Source organism: Triticum urartu, chromosome 1A (assembly GCF_056163025.1).
Source record: "Triticum urartu cultivar PI428250 chromosome 1A, HENAU_Tu73, whole genome shotgun sequence".
Lineage (NCBI taxonomy): Eukaryota > Viridiplantae > Streptophyta > Magnoliopsida > Poales > Poaceae > Triticum > Triticum urartu.
Window position 1 is genome coordinate 466,135,808 of NC_141873.1, and position 19,329 is coordinate 466,155,136.

At 49.2% G+C, this 19,329-nt stretch overlaps 1 protein-coding gene across 1 annotated transcript; it reads right to left on the bottom strand.

Moving 5' to 3' along the window:
* Positions 1-17,472: 17,472 nt before the first annotated feature.
* On the bottom strand, positions 17,473-18,726 carry LOC125519580 (myb-related protein 308). The gene is made up of 2 exons (XM_048684338.2): positions 18,379-18,726; positions 17,473-18,279 (listed from the first exon to the last, which is right to left on the bottom strand). The coding sequence occupies exons 1-2, from the start codon at positions 18,639-18,641 to the stop codon at positions 17,802-17,804; spliced, it is 741 nt and encodes a 246-aa protein (XP_048540295.2). The 5' UTR covers positions 18,642-18,726; the 3' UTR covers positions 17,473-17,801.
* Positions 18,727-19,329: the final 603 nt, after the last annotated feature.

Genomic DNA, 19,329 nt, shown 5'->3' on the forward strand with positions numbered 1-19,329 from the left:
CAGTCCTTAGAAGGATTGCTGGAGCTTTGCATACTTGTTAGCATCTTTCAGGATTGACAAAACCTTCTGGTTGTATAACATACAACCTTTCCTCAAGAAAATCGTCGAGGAAACAATGTTTTGACATCCTATCTGCAAGATTTCATAAATAATGCGGTAACTGCTAACATAAGTCCAACAGACTCTCAGCATCGCTACGAGTGAGAAAGTCTCACCGTAGTCAACTCCTTGAACTTGTCAGAAAACATCTTAACGACAAGTCGAGCTTTCTTAATGGTGACACTTACCATCATTGTCTGTCTTCCTTTTAAAATCCATCTGCACCCAACAGCCTTACGACCATCAAGTGGTTCTTCCAAAGTCTATACTTTGTTTTATACATTGATCCTCTCTTGGATTTTATGGCCTCGAGCCATTCGTCGGAATCCGGGCCCACCATCGCTTCTCCATAGCTTGTAGGTTCATTTTTGTCTAGCAACATGACTTCCAAGACAGGATTAAGTACCACTCTGAAGTAGTACACATCCTTGTCGACCTACGAGGTTTGGCAGTTACTTGATCCGAAGTTTCATGATCACTATCATAAGCTTCCACTTCAATTGGTGTAGGTGCCACAGGAACAACTTCCTGTGCCCTGCTACACACTAGTTGAAGTGACAGTTCAATAACCTCATCAAGTCTCCATCATCCTCCCACTCAATTCTTTCGAGAGAAACTTTTCCTCGAGAAAGGACCCGTTTCTAGAAACAATCACTTTTGCTTCCGGATCTGAAATTGGAGGTATACTCAACTGTTTTGGGTATGCTATGAAGATGCATTTATCCGCTTTGGGTTCGAGCTTATCAGCCTGAAACTTTTTCACATAAGCGTCGCGGCCCCAAACTTTTAAGAAACGACAGTTTAGGTTTTTCTAAACCATAGTTCATACGGTGTCGTCTCAACGGAATTGCGTGGTGCCCTATTTAAAGTGAATGCGGTTGTCTCTAATAACTAACCCATAAACGATAGTGGTAATTCGATAAGAGATATCATGGTATGCACCATATCCAATAGGGTGCAGTTATGATGTTCAGACACACCATCACACTATGGTGTTCCAGGCGGTATTAGTTGTGAAACAATTTCCACAATGTCTTAATTGTGTGCCAAACTCGTAACTCAGATATTCATCTCTATGATCATATCATAGACATTTTATCCTCTTGTCACGACGATCTTGAACTTCACTCTGAAATTACTTAAACCTTTCAATAATTCAGACTTGTGTTTCATCAAGTAAATATACTCAGCATCTACTCAAATCATCTGTGAAGTAAGAACATAACGATATCCACTACTTGCCTCAGCACTCATTGGACTGCACACATCAAAATGTATTACTTCCAATAAGTTGCTTTCTTGTTCCATCTTACTGAAAACGAGGCCTTTCAGTCATCTTGCCCATGTGGTATGATTTGCATGTCTCAAGTGATTCAAAATCAAGTGAGCCCAAACGATCCATCTGTATGGAGTTTCTTCATGCATATCTACCAATAGACATGGTTCACATGTCTCAATCTTTTCAAAAACGAGTGAGTCCAAAGATCCATCAACACGGAGCTTCTTCATGCGTTTTATACCAACATGCCTCAAATGGCAGTGCCACAAGTATGTGGTACTATCATTACTATCTTATATCTTTTGGCATGAACATGTGTATCACTACGATCGAGATTCAATAAACTATTTATTTTAGGTGCAAGACCATTGAAGGTATTATTCAAATAAACAGAGTAACCATTATTCTCCTTAAATGAATAACCGTATTGCGATAAACATAATTCAATTATGTCTATGCTCAACGTGAACACCAAATAACAATTATTTAGGTTTAACACCAATCCTGATGGTAGAGGGAGCGTGCAATGTTTGATCACATCAACCTTGGAAACACTTCCAACACATATCGTCATCTCACCTTTAGCTAGTCTCTGCAGCCTTTTATTTCGAGTTACTAACACTTAGCAACCGAACCGGTATTTATTACCCTGGTGCTACTATGAGTACTAGTAAAGTACATAATAATATAACGTATATTCAAAATACTTCTGTCGACATTGCCAGCCTTCTCATCTACCAAGTATCTAGGGTAGTTCTGCTTCAGTGACCGTTCCCCTCATTACAGAAGCACTTAGTCTCGAGTTTGGGTTCAACCTTGGGTTTCTTCACTAGAGCAGCAACTGATTTGCCGTTTCATGAAGTATCCCTTCTTTCCCTTGCCCTTCTTGAAACTAGTGGTTTAACCATCAACAATTGATGCTCCTACTTGATTTCTACTTTCGCGGTGTCAAACATCGCGAGTTGCTCAAGGATCATCATGTCTATCCCTAATATGTTATAGTTCATCACGAAGCTCTAATAGCTTGGTGGCAGTGACTATGGAGAACCATCACTATCTCATCTGGAATATTAACTCCCACTCGATTCAAGCGATTGTAGTACTCAGACAATCTGAGCACATGATCAACGATTGAGCTTTTCTCCCTTAGTTTGCAGGCTTAAGAAACTTCTCAGAGGTCTCATACCTCTTGACGTGGGCACTAGTCTGAAATCCCAATTTCAGTCTTTGGAACATCTCATATGTTCTACGACGTCTCAAAAACGTCTTTGGTGCCACAATTCTAAACCGTTAGCATTACGCACTGAACTATCATGTAGTCATCAAAACGTGTATGTCAGATGTTTCCCAACATCTACACACGACGCTCGAGGTTCAGCACACCGAGCCGCGCATTAAGGACATAAGCCTTCTGCGCAGCAATGAGGATAATCCTCAATTGACAGACCTAGTCCGCATAATTTCTACTATCAACTTTCAACTAAATTTTCTCTAGGAACATATCTTAAACAGTAGAACTAAAGTGTAAGCTACAACATAATTTGCAAAGACCTTTTGACTATGTTCATGATTATTAAGTTCATCTGATTATTTAATGAACTCCCACTTAGATAGACATCCCTCTAGTCATCTAAGTGATACATGATCCGAGTCAACTAGGTCGTGTCCGACCATCACGTGAGACGGACTAGTCATCATCGGTGAACATCTTCATGTTGATCGTATCTACTATACGACTCATGTTCGACCTTTCGGTCTCTTGTGTTCCGAGGCCATGTCTGTACATGCTAGGCTCGTCAAGTCAACCTAAGTGTTTCGCATGTGTAAATCTGGCTTACACCCGTTGTATGCGAACGTTAGAATCTATCACACCCGATCATCACGTGGTGCTTCGAAACAACGAACCTTCGCAACGGTGCACTGTTAGGGGGAACACTTTCTTGAAATTTTAGCGAGGGATCATCTTATTTATGCTACCGTTGTTCTAAGCAAATAAGATGTAAACATGACAAACATCACATGAAAATCATAAAGTGACATGATATGGCCAATATCATCTTGCGCCTTTTGATCTCCATCTTCGAGGCGCGGCATGATCACCTTCATCACCGGCATGACACCATGATCTCCATCATTGTGTCTTCATGAAGTTGTCTCGCCAACTATTACTTCTACTACTATGGCTAACGGTTAGCAATAAAGTAAAGTAATTACATAGCGTTTTCATTGACACACAGGTCATAAATAAATTAAGACTACTCCTATGGCTCATGCCGGTTGTCATACTCATCGAGATGCAAGTCGTTATTCCTATTACAAGAACATTATCAATCTCATACATCACATATATCATTAATCACATCCTTTTGGCCATATCACATCACATATCATACCCTGCAAAAACAAGTTAGACGTCCTCTAATTGTTGTTGCATGTTTTACGTGGCTGCTATGGGTTTCTAGCAAGAACGTTTCTTACCTACGCAAAACCACAACGGTGATATGCCAATTGCTATTTACCCTTCATAAGGACCCTTTTCATCGAATCCGACCCGACTAAAGTGGGAGAGAAAGACACCCACCAGCCACCTTATGCATCAAGTTAGGGATGGCAATTTTATCCATGGATCTGGATACCCATGTATACCCGACCCGGTTGGGAAAGGGTATGGAGTGCATTTCTGCCCATGGGTCCGTGGATATGGATACACACGAACAGCCGGGTTGGGCACGGTTATAGTTTGTGCTCCATGGATATCCAATGGATACCCGTATATCATGTGAGGCCATATGCCAGTGATAGTAGAAAGAGCGAATCAATGGGAAATGGCAGGCAATATACAACTGGTGCCATAAGCTATATGCTGCAGAATCAACCTCTAGTATGTCATACTTAAGGACTCATCGTATTACTTGTTGCCTACTTATGCATGTAGCTTATGTTATCATTTTTGAGTGAATGCCAATGAGCTAATTTGACCTTTGGAAAGGTTTCATGCTGACTTTTCTATGCCCATGGAGCTCCATGGGTATGTGGGTATCCAACGGGTTTGGGCATGGGCACAAGTTGTGCCCATGGATAATTTGGTGGATAGGCAGAGGGTAGGAAGATGGGTCATGGGTTGGATTTGGACCAGCTCCACCCACCCCAAACCCGACCCATTGCCATCCCTACATCAAGTGCATGTCAGTCGGTGGAACCAGTCTCACGTAAGCGTACATGTAAGGTTGGCCCGGGCCGCTTCATCCCACAATGCCGCCGGATCAAGATAAGACTAGTAACGGTAAGCAAATTGAACAAATCATCGCCCACAACTGCTTTGTGTTCTACTCGTGCATAGAATCTATGCATAGACCTAGCTCATGATGCCACTGTTGGGGAACGTAGCAATAATTCAAAAAATTCCTACGTGTCACCAAGATCAATCTAGGAGATACTAGCAATGAGAGAGAGGGAGTGCATCTTCATACCCTTGAAGATCGCTAAGCAGAAGCGTTACAAGAACGTGGTTTGTGGAGTCATACACGTAGCAATTCAGATCGCGATCGATTCCGATCTAAGCACCGAACAACAGCGCCTCCGCGTTCAACACACGTACAACCCAGGGACGTCTCCTCCTTCTTGATCCAGCAAGGGGAGAGGAGAAGTTGAGGGAGAACTCCGACATCATGACGGCGTGGTGGTGATGGAGCTTGTGGTTCTCCGGCAGGGCTTCGCCAAGCGCTACGGAGGAGGAGGAGGTGTAGGAGAGGGGGAGGGGCTGCGCCAGGGGAAGGGTGCGGCTGCCCTCTCTCCCCCTCACTATATATAGGGGGAAGGGGGTGGAGGAGGCGCCCTAGGGTTCCCTAGGGGAGGGGTGGCGGCCATAGGGGAAACCCTAGATGGGTTTGGGCGCCCCCACCCCTAGGAAACTTGCCCCCCAAGCCGGGTGGGGTGGCTGCCCTAGGGGAGGCGCCCCCACCTCTCCAAGTTACGTGAGATGGGGTGGGAGGGGCGCTCAGCCCCTTAGTGGGCTGATGTGCCCCCTCCCCTTGGCCCATAAGGCCCCCAAACGCTTGCCGGGGCCTCTGAAACCCCTTTCGGACACGCTGGTCGTCACCCGGTACCCTCGGAACAATTCCGGACTCCGATACCCTTCGTCCAATATATCGATCTTCACCTCTGGACCATTCCGGAGTTCCTCGTCACGTCCAGGATCTCATCCGGGACTCCGAACAACCTTCGGTAACCACATACTATTTCCCATTACAACTCTAGCGTCACCGAACCTTAAGTGTGTAGACCCTACGGGTTCGGGAACCATGCAGACATGACCGAGACATCGCTCCGGCCAATAACCAATAGCGGGATCTGGATACCCATATTGGCTCCCACATGTTCCACGATGATCTCATCCGATGAACCACGATGTCGGGGATTCAATCAATCCCGTATACAATTCCCTTTGTCTATCGGTATGTTACTTGCCCGAGATTCGATCGTCGGTATCCCCATACCTCGTTCAATCTCGTTACCAGCAAGTCTCTTTACTCGTTCCGTAACAAATGATCCCGTGGCTAACTCCTTAGTCACATCGAGCTCATTATGATGATGCATTACCGAGTGGGCCCAGAGATACTTCTCCGTCATAGGGAGTGACAAATCTCAGTCTCGATTCGTGCCAACCCAACAGACACTTTCAGAGATACCTGTAGTGCACCTTTATAGCCACCCAGTTACGTTGTGACGTTTGGTACACCCAAAGCATTCCTACGGTATCCGGGAGTTGCACAATCTCATGGTCTAAGGAAATGATACTTGACATTAGAAAAGCTCTTAGCAAACGAACTACACGATCGTGTGCTATGCTTAGGATTGGGTCTTGTCCATCACATCATTCTCCTAATGATGTGATCCCGTTATCAATGACATCCAATGTCCATGGTTAGGAAACCATAACCATCTATTGATCAACGAGCTAGTCAACTAGAGACTTACTAGGGTCATGTTGTGGTCTATGTATTCACACATGTATTACGGTTTCCAGTTAATACAATTATAGCATGAACAATAGACAATTATCATGAACAAGGAAATACAATAATAACCATTTTGTTATTGCCTCTAGGGCATATTTCCAACAGTACCCTCGAGACACGCTGCTATTTCCGCCTCCATTGGTGTGTGGCATGATCGAAGAAACCGACACGACGAGAAGATGATGGCTCCCATGTCGTCCCTCAAGACCATGCCCGCACCTCCAATACACTCGCCAGGGATATGTGACCCATCAACATTCAGTTTCACCCAGCCAGGTGGTGGTTTTACCCATGTAGATTCAGGTGTAACACTAGACTGAACCTCTGATTGCCTCACCACTTGTGGCACCTTCTGAACCACCATCTTCCCTTTCACCAAGTCTCCTTGTGGTTGCTGTTTGATGCATAGCAGGGAGTCGATGTAGCTGTTCAGAAATCTCCTTGAACTCTCGATTGGTGGTGCCGGTTTGTGATGTATGACTTCGTTCCGACAGTGCCAAGCTCGCCAAAAGGTCATCAGATTGACCAAGCGCTGCAATTCCATGATGTTATTCAGGAGATGTAGAAGCCATTCTTCGCCGGTGTTGGACACCATCCGCAGGTCCGGAAGAGGCCATGACTCCTTCATAGCATCCCATAGGGCGCACGCCATAGGGCACCTGCACACGGCGTGAAAGGTATCCTCCCGCTCGATGCCACACATGACACAAACATCAGAATGTTACAGATTTCTCTTATGCTTATTTTCCATAGTTGTCAAAAAATTAGTTGCTATCCGCCAACCAAAGATCCGTACCTTAGGTGGAGCAGGGCACCTCCACAATGTTGTCCATATGGCACGATTGCTGTCCGGTGCCCTGCTCACCGCGCATGAAGATGCGCGCAGTTTTTCCTCCAGCCCCATTTTATAGGCTGATTTGACAGAGAAGATGTCTCTCGGATCCGCCCCCCAAGCTAGGACATCATGCATCCTGGGTGAGGGCCGCAGTTTACTACCCCTTTGTCCCATATAAGATCGTTTTGCAAGCTAATTAGCTTGCAGAACGATGTTATTATGGGATGGAGGGGGTAATAACCTATTTTATCTATTAGCAAGATATATCTGGGCAGATTCGGCTTATTAAGCTAGTAGTGGGACATTGTGAACGTTTCTAGGGAAGCTACTCAGTATTACAGTTGAGAGGTTTTACAGTCAACCTACCCAGTAAATCTACAGTTAATTAACGGTCAAAGTCAGCGTTTTAGCGGCATGCACGTACGCGTAGACTCAGCCTAGTTCGGTGCGCACTGACTTGTTAAGCGATGGCGTTTGACCTGATCACATTCTATTCTAGTGGCCATGATTGCAGCTCCTGTTCAGCTATGATGTTGAAGTGCACTCGATTGTATATTCAGATGCAAAGGCCGGCCACCAGGGCTCGCATATTTGGTGCGCAAGCAAAGAATACCAGAACGGGAGGCCGGCGCTTCCTCGCCCCACAAAATAAAACAAAAGAAATGGCGCAGACTTGTGAGCTCTGAATATGCAAAGTGTGCTACTACTCGTTGATTAAATTTATAATCAAAGTTGAATATCAAAAAACGTTAGCGCATTACATTGTGAAACGGAAGAAGTACTAGCCTAGCAAGGAGGACGTCAGAAGCAAAAGGAGGGCCGGAAGTACTGCGCCAAATCAGTCCACCAACTACACCACTGCTAACCAGTTCAGTGTTCCGAGCTGATGATGAGCGCTTTGTATCGGCGCAGGACAGTCCCCGCCTTTCCAGGGCTGTAGCAAAGCGCTTTCCCTTGGTGCACCATGTAAGATTCGGCTACCAAACAACGCAGACATGCGCAAATGCTTGCTTACTCGATCTCGTCTCATGCAGATTCTGGCCTAGTCAGCTTGTTTTGCACTCTTGATGAAAATTTGAGGCATAAAATCTCTCAAGGTCAGGAGAACCGCATTTCCCAGGGCACCAAACCTGAAAATAGAATAGCATAGGTTGGCCATATGAGTTTCTCATATACATGTAACATTTTTAATACACATGTAACATTTTTAAAATACATGATTAACATTTTTAAGTACGTTTTTTATGTCCGCCTTTTCATATACATCTAAATATTTTATATGCGTTTTACCATTTTAGAAATACATTTTTAAATTCCTTTTTCTAAATAAATTTTATAAATGGATGATTAACATTTTTAAATAAATGATTTAACATTTTGTAAATACAATGATTTTTTTTCAAATACATGTTTAGGTGTCTATTTTTTCATGCAATGGCTATCTATCGCAATGAGGCTGAAATTTATTTGGGCTCTTCTGCGGTGGGTTTTCAAGGCATAATTGATCCGGTGTTCCTCGAGACTTACGCTTGCAGGACCTCGGCGTACAGTGGGCATTGGTGGCATCCGATTACAAGAATATCATTAACCACATTAACCATGGGACAGGAGGTCCCCATGCATGCTGCTACTATACATGAAATATTAGAACATAAAGCTAGTTTTCAGTTCCATGGTTTCATCCATGAATCCAGAAACTTCAATTTCGTGGCCGATAGTCTCGCCAAATTGCTTGTAATCTTCTATAGGTAGACATGTGGTTGGGCAGTCCTCGTGATCCAACAGTTGCACCTATGAACATACCTATGAACATTACTTCCAATCAATAATGGTTGGCGAGATTTTTTCTCAAAAAACTAAAATCTGTAGATAAATCCCCTATTTTTAAAAGAAGCAAAGCCGCGACCGAAAGAGAATTATGGCGAGAATTCCAGAGGTGCACAACCTCCGGTAGTCAACCTCCATGACAATGTCTTTAAACCTTCCGGGCACTACAAAGACTACGCCGTCCCGGAGCACCAAAGCTTCAGCTATCATGGATCGGTAACCCCGTGATAAGGTCTACACCGAGCTCCTAGAGAACTGGTAGCGGACCTCGCTACGGCCTCCAGCTCCACCATTCCTCTGTTACTATGAGCTAATGACAGCATCGGTAGTATACAACTGACATCTGTCATCTCCTTTCTTCTTCTTGGTGGGCGCCTTACTGATCCTGCCGCCGCGTATGAAGTTCACGCGGAGAAGGGAACAAGGATGCGAGAAATGGTGGGATGTGTCCGCCACGAGTCGTTCGTGCGGCTCGTGTAGGGCTCCAGCACGACCTCAACTAATTAACCCCGGCCGGGTGGAAGTGAAAAATGGTGGCTCCGCTGCTGGATGCTGCCCGTCTTTAGCATGGCAGTATCTCGCACGCATCGCCTTTGCTTTCACAGATGTCTCCCGGTCGATCGAGCAATGTCGTCACATTGAGGCCTAATATCACCACCTGCATCTCGTACCATTCCATCACAGCACGATCCTGACGTAAGATACATGGTAAATTATTAGTAGAAAGGACCCGTATTACATGCATAATTATAGACTACCAGCTGGCAAGAATATTGCAACAATTAACAACACTACTTCTCCCTTTGTGTTGTTTGGCGGGCCGATTCGTGCCAGCCCCACAGGATGGGTACGGAAAGGGTCAGATATACATCTGCAAGTCCGGTTGGTTCCAACGTCCAACCTTGTGCGGTACCAACAGGGGACGACATCCGTACCAGAATTCTGGTTGCACCTAACACCGGCCTTCATCCAGCCAACATTCTGCTCGCCGCCAGCCCGCCACCATTCTAGTTGGGAACAGATAATCTCCGCATCTTCCCAGAAGGTGGTCAAGGCTCAAGAGTGGTCACATGGTCCAAGAGGTGAGATACTTCCTCCGTCCGCGAATAAATGTAAAGTACATCTAGTTTTTGTTCTAAGTCAAAGTTTTAAAATTTTGACCAACTTTATAAAGAAGAGTAGTAGTATATATGACATCAAATTGGTATATTATGAAAGTACGTTTCAAATCGATTCTAAGGATACTAATTTAGTGCCATAACTGCTGCTACTTTTCCCTGTAAAGTTGGTCAAAATTTTAAAACTTTGACTTGGGACAAAAGCTAGATGTATACTTATTCACGGACAGAGAGAGTATGATCATAGGATGCATGCAGGAGCACCGGGGAGGCCGTGCTAGCTTCTAGGCACGCACGCACGCTGCTAGCCGCAGCTGGTGCTGGCCTGGACAAATCACAAATATATGGTACTACTACGTACATGGCAGGTAGGTGAGAGAGGAAAAGATATACCCAGAATGGGCCAATGTAATTATTGTGTTTGAGAAAAAACCAGTCCAGCGATGCCCACCATTTCATGTCCATGCACAGTTTCGGTGAGGCACTGACCCGTTCCACCACTGTTGCACCCAACTTACTAATCCTAGATCAGAAAAGTCCTTCTAGATGCCTTTTTGTGGGCTCTGGCGTCCGGGAGAAAGATACGTTGAGGTCGAACTAAAATGGGGGTCGATGCCCGATAGGGAGTTGCCTGACCTAACCACCGCCTTTTCAGACGGGCATCTCTGCAGTTAGCTCACATGATGTACGTCGCAAAACATGCACCAAGCTGCACGGCCACGAGATGGTATTTCCACCAAGGAATGGAAAGTGAGCCGCCCAACTGCCTTTCCGGTGGCCGTTTCCGTTGCCCCGCCGGCGCGGCAACCATAGTCACACACTCACACAAGCAACTGCTACGATGACGGCATGATCCGCTCATCAGCATGATTAAACCAGGGCTGACATGGTCGTCGATGTATATAAACAAGCTAAAATATTTTATGTTTCTGCGCACAATGATCGATCAGTGGAACCTTCTACCGCGGCACGGGATCCACGTTTATTTTAGCAGCGATTGAAGCGGCAGACACAAGTGTAGTTTAGGTAGGTGCAAGTGCATCCGGTGATGTTGTCATGCTACCAACCTTCAGCGACCGCCGTCCGATTCGTGCAGTTTCCAGATTCCTTCCGCATTGAAATCATGAAACGAAGCTTTATTTTGTTCTCATCTAACCAAAGGAATATATGAGGCCAATCGACTGACTTTAGCTATTGTGCGCAGTCGGTTTTCAATGAAGGAAGGAGAAGGAAAGGGCCTTGCCGGAGAGAAGGAAGGAGAAAGAAGGGGCTCGCCGGAGGGTTACCCCATTATCTATCTTAGGGTTTAGGGTGAGGGCAGTGGTGGACGGCGGTGGTGGGGTTTCGTCGGAGAAAAAACTGGACTCGGGTGGGGCTAGAGGGATGGCCGGCGGCGGCGGCAAGACCAGCAGTGGGGGTGGTTCAGGAAAGGGCTGTGTAGCGAGGCGATCGTGGGAGCGCCACTAGCCGCGGGCGACGATGGCCGGCGGTTCGGCCTGTGGCAGGTTTGGCGGGTGAAAGAAGAAGAAGTTTGGAGGTAGAAGAAGTAATCTGCACCATTTATTTTTCATCCAACGGTGGAAACGAAATCGACTGACCTTCAGGTGACTCACGTCTAGCCATTCCCGAATTTGGTAGTTTAGAATGTAATGTAGAGTGGTGAGCCTCAGACTCAGAGTCGTGTGCATATCCTTGGTGTGGATATCATCACCACGCGATCAAATCTATGTGTATGAGCATAGAACTGTTGCAAAATGAGAAGAGTCGGACATCGTCGCTAAACCATCACATATGCACATACTCTAGAACCTATGTAGTATAGGCCGCCGACAACAACAATGCCAAGCCATAATGACAATGTTGTGGCCACCGCAAGCCGTAAGCGTACAGCCCAGATCTATTGTTGCACCTCTTCGTGTCGCCGACATCACTGCCGCTTCACTGTTGCGCCGACCAGACCCCAAGCAGTCATCGTCAGATCAAGGCAATGGAGAGTCGTCAACGTGCACGGCCGCCCACGACGGACAACGCTGCCCACGCAACACAACAACATTGCAATATCACGACCACCTAGGAGAACAGGGGGCCACCGCAATGACGACCAAACTCTATCAATTGTGCCGCACTGCGGCACTGAAGGCATTTATACGCAAGGCACCCCCTTGCTGCCGGTGTCCTCCAATGGCAGCTGTGTAGGATAGGAGAGGAGGGGGCAATGGTTTAGTTTCGCCCCCCTCCCCGGCATCTCCAACCTGAGGGATATGCAAGCGACCTAGAGAGTTGAAAAATATGTTAGGTAAATATGATGATATAGAAACCAAACAATATAAAATATTGTGTAATGGTGTTTTACAGTGTATCTAGAAACTAAATTACCATTTTTTTGCATATATAAGGTGGCAAACATTCTAAGAAAAAGGTGCACAGAACAAAAGGCATGAGAGCAGCACCCAACGGGAAGATTTTGGTCTGATCATGGATTAGGCCGTGAAGTTGACTCCTAGCAGCATGATTTGTCACCGCCACAATATCTCGCCACTTTGGCGGCGTACACCTAACTCGATCATTACTCAGTTGAAACGATGCACCTCTCCGAACATGCAGAATTAACCTTTACGTATCAAGTCTCAGTTCTCAGAATAAACACAAAATTCAAAGCTGTCGTTGAAACTTCGTGCGCCTGCACATGTGATATGCGATCCTTCTCCCACAACCACATCGTGGCCGTGGGGGGCACGCACTTGGTGATGAAAAGGAAAACCGACCGATGTACCAAACAGATCAGGGCAAGGATAGATAGCACACCCACAACACGAGGAGGAGCTAGCATTTCACAATCATTGATCGCGGTATCACACATATAGATCGTCCAAAAGTCTTTGAACTCAGCGGATGCATGTGCGTGTTGTGAATGAACGCCCATATCTCATTGCATCAACGGCCCTCTTGCCGACTTTTTTGTGTGTGACCCCGATCTTGCCGACTAGTTCACGCAATGATTGGGAATGGGCTTCGTTGTTGGATAGGAACATCCTAAATTCGCCACCCCTGTTCTGCTTCAAAATATAGTTGACTCTAGATCGATGTTCATGATGTAGACGCCATCGGTCGATAGCATTGCGGTTTATGGAAGGCGTCAAAGACGACGTCAAAAATGGTGTTAACTCGGCAGGGCACGGTTGATTTGTTGTGTCTGAAAAAATGTGTCATACCAAAAAAAATGTTATGTCGATTTTTTTAAAACCTACTGTTTAAGTCATTATTTTGGCAAGCCATACACCTTTTCTCATCGATACTGGAGCAACAATTACCCCCTATGTCTGCAAATTGCAATCTTTGATCGCACCATTCAATGGCAAGTAGGAAACGACCCAACCGCCCGTCACACACTCACACTGGGCATCCATAGTCGGAGTTGACAAATCCGGCCTCCTATATGTCTGCGAACGCATTCAGCATGCCCACATACACTGATCGAACAATCCCTAAATTCAAGCCTCCACACCCGCGTATCTCATATTCCGAATCCTATATCATTCAGCATGCCCACATACACTGATCGAACAATCCCTAAATTCAAGCCTCCACACCCGCGTATCTCATATTCCGAATCCTATATCCATACAGATCCATGCAACTATTACATAGATCACGAAACGATCAAAATCGACAGAAAACAAACGTATAAACTGGTACCAAACAGCCATAATTCACATAAACATCACCCAAAAGATCTAACAGGCAAGTCACACAGTTCAACAATCAGGCACATTGTAACTACATACTACAACTAGATTATAAACAGGAGAGGGCGAGCTTCACCACTTCCTCGCCGACCCTTTGCCCTTCCAGTCGCCGCCGCAGCTGTAGGAGTCTGCGGCAGGTGGTGGGTCCATGTTGGAGCCGTCGGACCCGTAGGAGGAGGAGGAATCGGAGATGATGATGTAGCCTTACAAGCGTCGTACGACGCGGTCTTGCTTGCGCTTGAGTTGGCCACCCTCGCCGCTTCCTGCTCGGATTGCTCAATACCGAGCCGGGGCTGCTTGGCGTTGATCCTCCGGAACCGTCGGGCCTTCGTCTCCGCCTCAGTCAGTGACCGGCGACACACCCACTCGAGGAGACAGTCGTCCTCGTCGGGCACCCGGCGGCGGCAGGTGGACTACGCAGAAGCGTTGGACCCGCCCGCCATCTGCCTCTCGCGGCAGGCGTCATGTGCCTCCGAATACGGAGTCCGCATCCGCAGCGTCGGCGAAGAGGACACTAGACCCCAACGCTGTCCGCGCGGAGCAGCGGCCGGAGGTGGAGGAGGCCGTCGGGCGGGAGGAGTAGATCGGGCAGGCCTCGCAGATCCATGCGCGGGGCTAGAACGGCTGGTGTCGGCGTTGGCGCTGCGGCGACGGGCGACAGGTGGCGTCGCACCGGACCCGTATCGACCTGCGAGCACTCGAGCATGATACGGAGCGCCAGCTCCTCCTCATCTCTGGAGCTGCCGTTGGAGTGGCTGTTGGTGCTGGACATGCTCACCGGCGCTAGGGATTTGGCGGATTTCGGGAAGGGGAGCGGAGTGAGCTAGGGTTTCTGTCGGATGAGGGTTTTTGTGGGGTCGGGATGGGCCAGCCATGGGCTCGGTTGACGTGGCGGACGCACCGGGGCATGCCCAGGCCGCCTCATATCCGCCCTACATTTGGGACGGATATGAGGGGTGTCAGTCAGTCCGTTTGAGGCCTGTTTGAGAGTTTCAGTTAGGTCATTTTTTTCTATGACCGGCCAGTGATCGGACGGCCTACCTGGACATATGAGACAGATGCAGGGCGCTCGGCTGAAGATGCTCTTAAATGATTTGCTAAATGATACTCCCTCTACCTCGTAAGAGCATCCACAGCCGGGCACCCCAAACCCGCCTCGTCTAGGCGGGCCGCCTGGTCATTGGCTGGTCACAAATTTTTGACCCAGACGGACACCTCAAACGGGTCTCAAACGCCGGGCTGACTGGCACCCCTCATATCCAGTCCAAATATGGGGCGGATATGGGGGCGCTAGGGCGCGTCCGCCACATAGGACTGGCGATGAGGTCCCACGCGGACTAGCCCGAAAATCCGGTGGTCCGTCGTACGCCTCCTCCGTCACCGCAGTGTGAACGTCGTGTGGCACCGCTTTGGCTCTCCGCCCGAGGCCAAATCCGGCTATTTAGGCTAGCCGGCGTCCCCCAACCCTAGCCCATCCACCTCCTCCCTCTCTGCGCCGCCACTTGAGCCCCTCCGCCTCCTTTTCCCTGCTCCTCCATGCTCTCTGGCATTGCCATGGTTTGGCGGCTGATCACCACGTACGCTATGCTCACGCCGAAGGCAGATCACGGAGGAGATCCAGGCAAGGCGGCGCCGCCCGAATCGCTGTCGGGCTGCCTCCGGACTCGCAGGAGCCGGAGGAGGACGGGGAACAGCAGCCGGAGGAGGACGAGGAAGAGCCGTTGCCGGAGCCGATGGAGATGGCGGATCCGGAGGAGGACGAGGAGCAGCAGTCGGAGGAGGACGAGGAAGAGCCGTTGCCGGAGCCGATGGAGATGGCGGATCCGGAGGAGGACGAGGAGCAGCAGTCGGAGGAGGACGAGGAAGAGCCGTTGCCGGAGCCGATGGAGATGGCGGATCCGGAGGAGGACGAGGAGCAGCAGTCGGAGGAGGAGGAGGAAGAGTCGCTGCCGGAGCCGATGGAGGTGGCGGATCCGAAGCAGGACGAGGCGGAGCAGTCTGCTTCGGGGTTCAACATGGCGGAGGCGGAGTTCGCCGTCGCCCAAGCCACGGAGAAGGTGGAACAGCAGGCCATCCTGGAGTCCATCCAGGATTAGGCCTGCATGGAGGCCAACCGGCAGTTCCTCCGGAAGGGGCTGGCGGCGTCCGACGCGCTCTTCGCCGAATTCGATGCAGAGATAGAGGAGGAGGAGGCTGGATGCGTGGGAGCATCAGTTTCTGCCATGCTGCCGGAGCCGGGGCACGGAGATTGTTGACATCTCCAACGAGGAGTAGCCAGATTAGTACGTAGGTTTTATCATTTGCATGCTTTTGTATGGATTTGAGAATCTAGTATGAGATGTTCGTATGCAGTTGTGCTAATTTGAGGAATGATCGGTCACTACGGCACGTCCGCGGACGTTTGATTTATATTTGTTATATACGGCTGTAGATGCTCTAATAATATATAGCATTTTTGACACTGGCCACCTCTCTACATCAAACGTGAGCAGCAGCAAAATCAGTTTTACTAACTTATTATACATATGTATCAGCAGGATATTCCAGTAGATTTGGCTCGTTAAGCTAGTAGGAGTAGAACATTGTGCACGTTTCCGGTCAGTAGCAGAGGGGTTTTACAGTCAACCTACCTGGTACAGATACAGTCAAGTAACGCTCAGAGTCAGCGCGTGAACAGCATGTACTCCTACCAACGTATGCCTAGACTTGGCGCGTCCAGCTCCGTCTCCACTGACTTGTTATTCGAAGCGACGGAAGCTTTCGCCGTTGACCCGATCATACTCCACTGGCCGCCCATGATCGCAGCTCCTGCTCAGCTACGATGCCGAAGTGCACTCGATTGTACTATATTCAGATGTACGTATGCATATTTGGCGCGCAAGCAAAGAATACCAGAACGGGAGGCTGCCGCTTCTTCGCCCGGGAAAATAAAACAAAAGAAATGGCGCCGACCTCTGAGCTCTGGATATGCAAAGTGTGCTACTCACTACATCTGCTGCACTGCACCAAATCCACCAACTGCTGCTACCAGTTCAGTGTTCGGAGCTGAGCGCTTTGTTTCGGCGCAGGACAGTCTCCGCCTTTCCCGCTTTCTGGGCTGTAAAGCGCTTTTCCCTCGGTGTACGTACCATGTAAGATTCGGCTACCAAACAACGCAGGCACACGCAAATGCCTGCTTACTCGATCTCGTCTCATGCAGATTCTGGCTTACTCACCTTGTATTGCTTTCAAGACCATCTCCTACCTTGACATTCCCACACGGATTTCATTTCATAACTTGAAGGTGCGCATATAGCAATGTTCATCAATTGATGCGTGCAAACATTTGAAGCGCAGAATTTGTGGAGTGCAAACACAGACAAGCCGAAATAGAACAGCATAGTTTGGCCATACGAGTTTCTTCACTGCCTAACTCCCTGCCAACTGAAGAATTCGTGGAGTGCAAACACGGACAAGCCGAAATACCTACCGAAAAAACACACCACATGATTGCCTTGCGCAACATCCATCCACACGACCAAAACCGCACAGGAAAGGAACACCCGGAATCTGATGCCCGAAACAATAATGTGCCCGCTACCTCACATCAGCTCCTCCCTTTTTTCCACAAAAAACACGCACCAACCTTTGTCACATTATCCCCTCGTTTTTTCACCCAACACAAACGGCACCAACCAAGAATAAAAGATAGTACTCCATTTTGCGTCTGTGTGTGTGTGTGTGAGAGAGGACAAATTCGTGGGTTTGGCGTACAAGGAAAATATGAACAGATTAGATTTTCCTTCACCGTTTTCGTTGGACAGTGGTGCTGCGGAGGTGGAAAAATTCGCCGTCTTACAAATTGCTGTGGAGCCTAGGGCCTAGCCGTCCCGTCTCGTCTCATATGTACTGGCCTTCCTCCAGCGGCCTGAAATATCTGAACCCGCCCCCCTGGGAGCCCGGGCTGTCGCCCTGGCGGCAGCTGCACGCCGCCCCGCCTCGGAGGCCGAGGTGGCGGCAGAGGCAGACGGGGTGCGAGGTCGGCGTGTCGGCCGCCGGCGGGCCTACCGACAGGTCCAGGTTCAGGTCGGGGCATCGCGGCTCCCCCGTGCTCGTCGCGCCGCTGCTGCCGTCGGAGGAGGAATCCACGGGAGGCTGCTTTGTCGGCAGGGCGAACATTGTGGGCGGCGCTGCCCTCGCCGGCACCTCTATGTGTGCCGGGCGGGACGCCGCGGTACCGTCGATGGCGGCCGTGAGCGGGCGGTGCGTGTGGGGGTCCATGCCGCGGGAGAGGAGCTTGCGCTTGATGTGCGTGTTCCAGTAGTTCTTGATCTCGTTGTCCGTCCGGCCCGGCAGCTGGCCGGCGATCAGCGACCACCTTCACGAGCGAGCATTCCCGTCGTCAGCAAAGAAGTCGCACTATATACAGGACGAGCACGTCGGCGAGGTTGATCGATCGAAGGGTAGAGCGGCTTACTTGTTGCCGAGGAGGCTGTGGAGGCGGATGATGAGCTCGTCTTCCTCGTCGGTGAAGTTGCCGCGCTTGAGGTCGGGGCGGAGGTAGTTCATCCAGCGGAGGCGGCAGCTCTTGCCGCACCGCAGCAGGCCCGCCGCCTTGGGCAGCGAGCGCCAGCAGCCCTCGCCGTTGGCCCTGATGTAGGCGATGAGCCGCTGGTCCTCCTCCTTGGTCCACGCCCCCTTGTTGGTGTGCTCCTTCTCGCAGCACGGCGACCTCCCCATGCCGGTCGACCTTCTAGACTCTAGAGCAGGGCAGGGCAGGGCGGCAGCGAGCTCTCTCTCCTGCTTCTGAGGCGGGGAGAGCGGAGGCGGAGCGGTATATATGGCGGTGGCGTGTGGGTTGGTTGCCCTTTTTCGCTGCCCGCATTGACTCGGCAGCATGTAGTGAGTTTGACGGGGGTGGGGTGGGGTGGGTTGGGTGGTGGTTGCGGGAGGGAGGCGGTGCGGTTGCGGCGGTGGAGCCCGCGTGTTTTTTGTTCCCGCCCTCCTCCCGTACTTGGCACGTACCGCTACAGTTTTGAGTTTGGTAGGCAGGGTTGGCTGGGCATTTTTAATCACGAATCGACAGACGTCGCTGCGGGGTGCGGGTACGGGTGGAGGATGTCCGCCTTTATGAGCCAGCTAGGTTCAGTAGAGGTTGGTGCTGCGTAGAGTACTACGACTAGTGTACTCCCTGTTGGACGGGTAGAAATACGGAACCCATTGACCGGCGCACAGTGGCATACATACACCCATACAGTAGTACGGCAAACACCACTAGCGTGTCAATTCAAGCTAGGACCGAAAATGGACCGAACAGATCCCGAACTTTAGGGGCAGGTACGTAGTTGTTGCAAAATTGTGTGGGATGGATTTTGCAAAGTGCTCGAACCGATGGAAGAAGCTTCTGCACGCGGGAGGAAGGTATTAG